Source organism: Taeniopygia guttata, chromosome 29 (genome assembly GCF_048771995.1).
Source record: "Taeniopygia guttata chromosome 29, bTaeGut7.mat, whole genome shotgun sequence".
Taxonomy (NCBI): Eukaryota; Metazoa; Chordata; class Aves; order Passeriformes; family Estrildidae; genus Taeniopygia; species Taeniopygia guttata.
In genome coordinates, this window is record NC_133054.1 from 4,343,395 (window position 1) to 4,352,210 (window position 8,816).

Genomic DNA, 8,816 nt, shown 5'->3' on the forward strand with positions numbered 1-8,816 from the left:
GTCAGGGGGTTGCAGAAGTTCCCCCACCCACCCCACACCGCCCTCGCTGCCCCAGGAAGGCGCCGACCTCATAAAAGTTCCCAAATCTTTATGGCAGGAGGCACTTTCACACATTGGGGTGTAAATGCGGGGCCATAAACGTGTGGGGCCATAAACGTGTGGGGCCATAAAACCCCGTGGCCATAAAACCCCGCTGACCTTCGAGCTGCAGGAACCCGCAGAGTCCTTCGGGACCGTGGAAATCTTTGGGGTTTCCAGAACCCTTTTGGGGTTTCCAGAACCCTTTGGGGTCCATAAAATCCTTCTGAAGTACATAAAATCCTTTTGGGGTCCATAAAATCCTTCTGAAGTACATAAAATCCTTTTGGGGTCTGTGGAACCCTTTGTGGTTCATAAAATCCTTTGAGGAGCCCTAAAATCCTTTTGGGGTTTCCAGAACCCTTTTGGTGTCCATAAAATCCTTTGGGGGACGTAAAATCCTTTTAGGGTCTGTGGAACCCTTTGGGGTTTCCAGAACCTTTTTGGGGTCCATAAAATCCTTTTGGGGTCTGTGGAATCTTTCGGGGTCACTAGAAGCTGGGGGTCTGTAGGACATTTGGGGCCTGCAGGACATTTGGGGTCTGTAGGACATTTGGGGTCTGTAGGACATTTTTGGGGTCTGCAGGACATTTTGGGGTCTGCAGGACATTTTTGGGGTCTGTAAAACATTTTGGGGCCATGGAACCCTTTAGGATACACAGATCCCATTGATCTCCAGGGATCCCTGATGTCCCCAATGTCCCCAATGTCCTGATGATGTCCCTCAGCGGGTGACGGTGACAGGGACGCGGTGCCAGGCGTTGCTCCGGTTCCAGATGCCCCCAATGCCCCAATGTCCCCGATGTCCCCAATGTCCCCAATACCCCAATGTCCCCCAATGTCCCAATGTCCCCCAATGTCCCCCAATGTCCCCATGTCCCCATTGTCCCCAATGTCCCCAATCCCCCTCAATGTCCCCAATGTCCCCAATGCCCCAATGTCCCGATGTCCCCCAATACCTCAATGTCCCCAATGTCCCTGATGTCCCCAATGTCCCCAATGCCCCCAAATGTTCCTGATGTCCCCAATGTCCCCAATGCCCCAATGTCCCCCAATGCCCAAATGTCCCCAATGTCCCCAAATGTTCCTGATGTCCCCAATGTCCCCAATGTCCCCAAATGTCCCCCAATGCTCCAATGTCCCCAATGCCCCAATGTCCCCAAATGTTCCTGATGTCCCCAATGTCCCCAATGCCCCAATGTCCCCCAATGTCCCCAATGCCCCAATGTCCCCCAATGTTCCTGCTGTCCCCCAATGTCCCAATGTCCCCAACGCCCCAATGTCCCCGATGTCCCCAGTACCCCGGTGCCCTCAGCAGGTGACAGTGATACTGACGCGGTGCCAGGCGTTGCTGAGGTTCCAGATGCCCCCAATACCCCAATGTCCCGGTGTCCCCAATGTCCCCATACCCCGATGTCCCTCAGCGGGTGACGCTGACGCTGACGCTGTGCCAGGCGTTGCTGAGGTTCCAGATGTCCCCAATGCCCCAATACCCCAATGTCCCCAATGCCCCAATGTCCCCAATGTCCCCAATGTCCCCATACCCCGGTGTCCCTCAGCGGGTGACGCTGACGCTGACGCTGTGCCAGGCGTTGCTGAGGTTCCTGCTGTCCCCCAATGTCCCTCATGCCCCAATGTCCCCAATGCCCCAATGTCCCCAATGTCCCCAATGTCCCCAATGTCCCCAGTACCCTGGTGTCCCTCAGCGGGTGACGGTGACACTGACGCGGTGCCAGGCGTTGCTGAGGTTCCTGCTGTCCCCAATGCCCCAGTGCCCCAATGTCCCCAATGTCCCCATACCCCGGTGTCCCTCAGCGGGTGACGGTGACGCTGACGCAGTGCCAGGCGTTGCTGAGGTTCCAGATGTCCCCAATACCCCAATGCCCCGATGTCCCCAATGTCCCGATGTCCCTCAGCGGGTGACGGTGACGCTGACGCAGTGCCAGGCGTTGCTGAGGCTCCAGATGTCCCCAATACCCCAATATCCCCAATGTCCCCAATGTCCCTCAGCGGGTGACAGTGACGCTGACGCGGTGCCAGGCGTTGCTGAGCACCCCGCGCAGGTTCCAGATGGGCGCCACGCTGTCGGGTTGGACGTTGTAGCTCCGGTCCACGGCCTTGCAGACGATGTCCAGGCGGGCGCCCGCGGGCACCGGTGCCCGCAGCTCCCACAGCGCCCAGGCCCAGCCCCGGCCGCGCTCCGGCCGCGGGCCCAGCTCGGCCTCGCGCCACGTGCGGCCGCCGTCCAGGGACACGTCCACCTGCCCGGGTAATTAGTGGTAATGAGCGTTAATTCGTTACCATAGAGCCACATTCCCCTGTTTCCGTTCCCCGCTATCCCCATTTCCCCATGCCGTTCATTTCCCCCCATTTTCCTAATCCCCCACCCCATTTTTCCCCCATTCCCCACCCCATTCCTCCATTCCCCCATTCCCCATCCCCCCCCATTCATTTCCCCCCCATTTTCCCAATCCCCATTTTCCCCCATTCCCCACCCCACCCCATTTCCCCCCACCCCATTAATTCCCCCCATTTCCCCCCATTCCCCATCCCATTTTCCCCACCCCATTCCTAACCCCATTTCTCCCACCCTATTTCCCTCATCCCCATTTTCCCCACCCCATTCCCCATTTTCCCCCATTTCCCCATCCCCATTCATTTCCCCCCCATTCCCCACCCCATTTCCTCCCACCCTATTCATTTTCCCAATTCCCCACCCCGTTTCCCCCCCATTCCCCCACCCCATTCCCCAAACCCCATTTCCCCCATCCCCATTAATTCCCCCCATTTCCCCATCCCCATTCCCCCACCCCATTGCCCCCATCCCCATTCATTTCCCCCCCATTCCCCACCCCATTTCCTCCCACCCTATTCATTTTCCCAATTCCTCACCCCGTTTCCCCCACATTCCCCCACCCCATTCCCCCACCCCATTTCCCCACCCTATTCCCCATTTCCCCATTTCCCCCATCCCCATTAATTCCCCCCATTCCCCATCCCCATTCCCCATCTCCATTCCCCCCCACCCCATTTTCCCATTCCCCCACCCCATTCCCCCCATTTCCCCATCCCCATTCCCCATCCCCATTCCCCATCTCCATTTCCCCCATCCCCATTCACTTCCCCCCCACTCCCCACCCCATTCCCCCCATTTTCCCGTCCCCATTCCCCCACTCACCCTCACCACCTCCCTTCCTCCTCCGCTCCACGCGTATCCCTTCACCGTCAGCTCCCCGGCGGCCACGGCAGCCCCGGGCCGGGGCTCGGTGATCGCCGACTGCACCGGCAGCTCCTGGATGGCGGGGGCGGCCCCGAAATCCACGGAATCCCAATCCACGGACGGACAGAACCCCTTGTAATCCTTCTGCTGCCAGTGGCTCGGGCTCTCCGCCGGTGACACCGCCACGCTCCGCAGCCACTTCACGCTCCGCGCCCCGACCACACCGGGCACCACCACGCGCACCGGGAATCCGTGATCCCGCGGCAGCTCCGTCCCGTTCATCTCGTACGCCAACAGCACTTCGGCCTCGGCGCTCAGCGCCCGTTTTAACGGGATGGACGCCCCGTACGGCGTCCCCGAAGCGTCCGCGTCCAACCCTTCGAAGCACACGTGCCACTCGCTGTCGTCGCCGGTGCTGTCGCCGGTGCTGTCGCGCACACCGGCGGCCAGCAGCACGTCGCGGAGCCGCGCCCCGCCCCACCGCGCCGTGCTGATGGCACCGATATCCCACGCCAAGCCTTTCACCGGGCGGACCCGGCTCATCTCCGACCTCCGGTTACCGGCGCACTGCAGCGTGGCCGTCACCTCGTGCTTCGGGAAGCGCTGCCGGAGCTCCGCCAGCGACAGCGACAAGGCGCGGCCACCGGGACCTTCCACGCGCAGCCGGTAAGACCCCGGTTCCACGGCGGGCACCGGGAGGTGGTTACGGGTGAAGAAAAGCTCGTTGGGCGTCAGGAAACTTTGGGTCAGCAGCTCCGGGGGAGGTTCGGCGTTAAAAGGCTTCAAACTGTTCACCCGCAGCGCCGGGTGGCGCGGGGGATCACCGGCGAACGGGTCGCCGGTGTCGCCCGGTGGTGGCGAGGCTTCGTCGGGGCTCAGCTCGCCGACTTTGTAGTCACGGAGCAGCTCCAGTACGTGGGCTTGGCTGTGGACGGCGTAAAGAGCCCAGAAAGGCTCCAGGGCGCCGCCGGCCGCCAGCAGGATTTTGTCCGGTCCCCCCGGGTGTAACTCCACGAATTCGGTGACATCGAACACGTCGGTGCCGTACGTGACCCACACGCGCTCGCTCGGGGTGCGGTGCTGCGCCACCTCCGCCCGGGTGTAACGGGGGTACCGCGGGGCACGGGGGGCCTGGGCGGCCTCGGCGGTCTGCGGGTACCGGGAGGGTCAGTGGGATTCCCCTCGTCGTGCTCCCGGGATCGCGGCGTCATCCCTGCCCCGTCCCGGGATCCCTGTCCCGGTGTCACCCCCTGTGTCCGTGTCACTCCCGCCCCGGGATCCTCCTGTCCCGGGATCCCCTGTCCCGGTGTCATTCCCGTACCGGGATTCCCCTGTCCCGGTGTCACCCCCTGTGTCCATGTCATCCACTCCCCGGGATCCCCTGTCCCGGTGTCACCCCCGCCCCGGGATCCTCCTGCCCCGGTGCCACCCGGTCCCCAGGCAGTCCCCGGGCTGTCCCTGTCCCGGTGCCACCCCTTTCCCCCGGGATCCACCCCCCGGTGCCACCCCCCGCTCCCCGTTCCCGCTGTCCCGGTGTCACCTCTCACCGGGATCCGCCCCTCAGGCGCCGCCTCCCGCCGCGACCCGGCCCCACCCCGGTGCTCCCGTGGGGTGAAGGACCCCGAGGGTGTCGCCACCCCCCTCCCGGTGCCACCACCCGGTGCCACCGCCCGCGGTGTCCCCCACGGTGTTCCTACGGTGTCCCTCACCCTCCGCCGCCGCTCTCCGTAGGCCAGGACGGTCCCGAGCCCGAGCAGCGCCGCCAGCACCGGAATCGATCCGCGGTGTCGCCCCGGGGCCGCTCCCCGGTGTCCCTCCGGGGCCGGGGCCGCTCCCCGGTGTCCCTCCGGGGCCGTGCTACCGGCGGCCAACCGGGAGCAGCCGCGGGGCAGCTGCATCAGCGGCGGGAGCCTGCGGGGACAGCGGGGTCACAGCGGTCCCGGGACACCGGGGGACACCGGGGGACCCGGCGGAGCCGCTCCTACCTGCGGCCGGCCATGGCCCGGAGCAGCAGCATCGCGGCGGCGGGATGGGACCGGGAAACGGCTCCGGTGACGCTGGTGCGGAAAGCGGCAATCAGGGACCTCCGGTGCGACACAACCGCGCCCGGTTCCCGCTCCGGTTCTGCCCCTCCGCAACCCCAGCCCGGTCCCGGTTCTGCCCCCGCGCCAGACCCAGCCCGGTGCTCGTTGTGTCCCAGCTCGGTCCCTCTTCACGACCCCGCAGACCGGTGCCGGTTGTCCCCAGCCCAGTCCGGCCCCGGTTGTCCGTTCCCCAACCCCATCCCGGTCCCAGTTGTCCCCAGCTCAGTCCGGTCCCGCTTGTCCCCTCCCCCAGCGCCATCCCGGTCTCGGTTATCCCGTGCCCAGCCCAGTCCGGTCCCGGTTATCCCGTCCCCAACCCCATCCCGGTCCCGGTTGTTCCCAGCCCAGTCCGGTCCCGGTTGTTCCCAGCCCAGTCCGGGCCCGGTTGTCCCCAGCCTAGTCCGGTCCCGGTTGTTCCGAGCCCGGTCTGCTCCCGGTTGTCCCCTCCCCCAGCGCCATCCCGGTCCGGTTATCCCGTCCCCAGCCCGCTCCAGTCCCGGTTGTCCCCAGCCCCATCCCTGTTGTCCCGCCCCCAGCGCCATCCCGGTCCCGGTTATCCCGTCCCCAACCCCATCCCGGTTGTTCCCAGCCCGGTCCGCTCCCGGTTGTCCCCGCCGCAGGCCCAGGCCAGTCCCGGTTGTGCCCAAACCTCTCCCGGTCCCGGTTGTTTTCCCTCCAGCCCCAACTGAGTCCCGCTTCTCCCTGCCCTCAGCCCCATCCCTCTCCCGCTTTTCTCGTCCCATTCCTGTCCCGGTTGTCCCGGTTCCCGGTTGTCCCGGTTCCCGCTTGTCCCCGCCGCCCACCTGCGTAACGGTTCCGGTCCAGCGATGTCCCCGCGGGCGCGGCCGCTTTAAGAGGGGGGCGATGGGCGTGGCCTCAGAACAGGCGCGACCCGCCCGGCCACGCCCCCTCCGTTTACTTTAACGGGGGCCAAGTGGGCGTGGCCTCGCTCAGGGTGGGCCCCACCGCCGCCCGCTCAAAGGGGCAACACCACCCCGAGCACCGCGGGGGTCTTAAAGCGGCCACGCGGATTTAAAAGGGCAACGCCGCTCCCCAATTTCCCGCTGGGAATTTGGGGGAAAAACGGGAAAAAAAGGCAAAAAACCCGGCAAAAAACAGGAGTTGCCAAGCAGCTGCCAGCTCTGATAAGCCTTATCAGGGCAGGGCACCATCTGGCAGCTGGTGGCACCGGGTGGCCTCGGTGTTGTCGCCTGTCCCCTCCTTGAGTACACAAAAAACAGTTGGAAATTTTTGGTTTTTTGGGATTATTTTCCTTGTTTTTTTTTTTTTTTTTGTCCTTGTTGTTTTTTTTTTTTTTACTTTTTTACATTAAATACACGGGTGAATCAGCGACCCGAGCCTGTGGTTACCACGATCGTTATTTCACCGCGAGGGAGGAGCGGCCCCAAGGGCAGGGAAAAAACCGGAGCGGAAGGAAAAATCAAATCCGAGGGAAAAGGTGAAAAACGGGGAAAAAGAAAGAAAAAAGAATCCGAGGAAAAAGGCGAAAAACGGGGGGAAAAGGAAGGAAAAAATAAAGAAAAAAAAGGGGGAAAATAAAGGAAAATAAAAGAGTGGCAGAAGCTGCAGTGTCCAGGGCTGGGACATGGGGCCACCACTTTGGGGACATCGATGTCACCCGTTCCAGAGGCTCTGGGGCACCGGGAGTGGCCCTGAGGTGGCCCCGGGAAGGCCTCGAGGTGTCCCCAGAATGTCCCCAAGGTGGCTCCGGGAGTGGCCCCAGAGTGTCCCCAAAGTGGCCCTGGGAGTGTCCCCGGGAATGTCCCCAAGGTGTCCCCAGAAAGGCCCCAGGTGTCTCCAGAGTGTCCCCAAGGTGGCTCCAGGACTGTCACGGAGGTGTCCCCAAGGTGTCCCCGGGAAAGGCCTCGAGGTGTCCCCAAGGTGTCCCCGGGATTGTCCCCGAGGTGTCCCCAAGGTGGCCCCAGAAAGGCCCTGGGAGTGGCCCCAAGGTGTCCTCAGAGCGTCCCCAAGGTGGCTCCGAGCTGTCCCCAAGGTGGCCCTGGGAATGTCCCCAAGGTGGCCCTGGGAGTGTCCCTGGCAGTGTCCCCAGGGACAGCCCTGAAGTGTCCCCAAGGTGTCCTTGGGAGTCTCCCTGGGAGTGGCCCTGGGAGTGGCCCTGAAGTGTCCCTGGGAGTGTCCCCAAGGTGTCCCCAAGGGTGGGGACAGGGCAAGGACCCTGCGGGCTCTGTCACCACCCTGGGGACATCAATGTCACCAACTCCAGAGGCTCTGGAGCACCGGGAATGTCCCCAAGGTGTCCCCAAAGTGTCCCCAAGATGTCCTGGGGAACGTCCCCAAAGTGTCCTGGGGAATGTCCCCAAGGTGTCCCCAAAGTGTCCCAGGGAATGTCCCCAAGGTGTCCCCAGCAATGTCCCCAAACTGTCCCCAAGGTGTCCCCAGGGGTGTCACACGGGACCGAGTCCCTCCACCCCACAGCCGCCAGCCCCACGCCTGGGGGGACAATTCCAGGGTTCCCCAAGTTGGGGTGTCCCAAATTCTGAGGTGCCACCACCTCGGGGTGTCCCCAATGTTGGGGTGCCACCCCCTCGGGCCGTGTGACCATAAAGTGCCAAGTGAGATGGGCCAGGATGGGGACAGCGACAAACTGGGGGTGGCACCTGGGGGGTGGCCATGGCTGGGACCACCTGGGGACCTCAGGGCCACCACTGGGACATCGTGGCCACCACTGGGACATCGTGGCCACCATTGGGACCACTGAGGGGACATTGTGGCCACCATTGGGACCACTGAGGGGACATCGTGGCCACCACTGGCATCACCTGAGGACATCGTGGCCACCACTGGGACATCGTGGCCACCATTGGGACATCGTGGCCACCACTGGGACCACCTGGGGACATCGAGGGGATCCCGGCCGAGTCTGGAGTTTCTGTGCGGGATCTGGTAGATCCAAGCGGGGCCTGGTGGATCCAGGAGGGATCTGGGGGATCCCAGCAGAGTCTGGAGGATTCAGGAAGGATCTGGAGCATCCAGGAGGGGCCTGGTGGGCCCAGCAGGGATCTGGTGGATCCAGGAGGGGCCTGAAGAATCCATGTGCAATCTGGAAGGTCCAAGTGGGATCTGGTGGACCCAGGAAGGATTTGGAGGAGCCAGGAGGGATCTGGAGGATTCTGGTGGAGTCTGGAGTATCTGTGAGAGATCTGGAGGATCCAGGAGGGGCCTGGTGGATCCAGGAGGGATCTGGAGGATCCAGGAGGGATCTGGTGGAGCCAGGAGGAGTCTGGGGGATCCAAAAGGGATCTGGTGGATCCAGGGGGGGTCCAGATGATCCAGGAGGGGGCTGAAGAATCTGTGTGAAATCTGGAAGGTCCAGGTGGGATCTGGTGGATCCAGGAGGGATCTGGGGGATCCTGGTGGAGTCTGGAAGAGCTGTGAGAGATCTGGAGGATCCA

At 63.3% G+C, this 8,816-nt stretch overlaps 1 protein-coding gene across 2 annotated transcripts; it reads right to left on the minus strand.

The window, feature by feature from the left end:
* Nucleotides 1-1,755: 1,755 nt before the first annotated feature.
* On the minus strand, nucleotides 1,756-6,323 carry SUOX (sulfite oxidase). 2 transcript variants are annotated; one of them, XM_072919636.1, is made up of 6 exons: nucleotides 6,186-6,323; nucleotides 5,284-5,355; nucleotides 5,008-5,209; nucleotides 3,257-4,447; nucleotides 2,130-2,339; nucleotides 1,756-1,934 (listed from the first exon to the last, which is right to left on the minus strand). In XM_072919636.1, exons 2-6 carry the CDS (start codon nucleotides 5,313-5,315, stop codon nucleotides 1,890-1,892), a joined length of 1,680 nt encoding a protein of 559 aa, XP_072775737.1. In that variant the 5' UTR covers nucleotides 5,316-5,355; nucleotides 6,186-6,323; the 3' UTR covers nucleotides 1,756-1,889. The 2 variants fall into 2 exon arrangements, with proteins under 2 accessions (XP_072775737.1, XP_032600704.3); XM_032744813.3 differs by lacking the exon at nucleotides 1,756-1,934 and having other exon boundaries at nucleotides 2,078-2,339.
* Nucleotides 6,324-8,816: the final 2,493 nt, after the last annotated feature.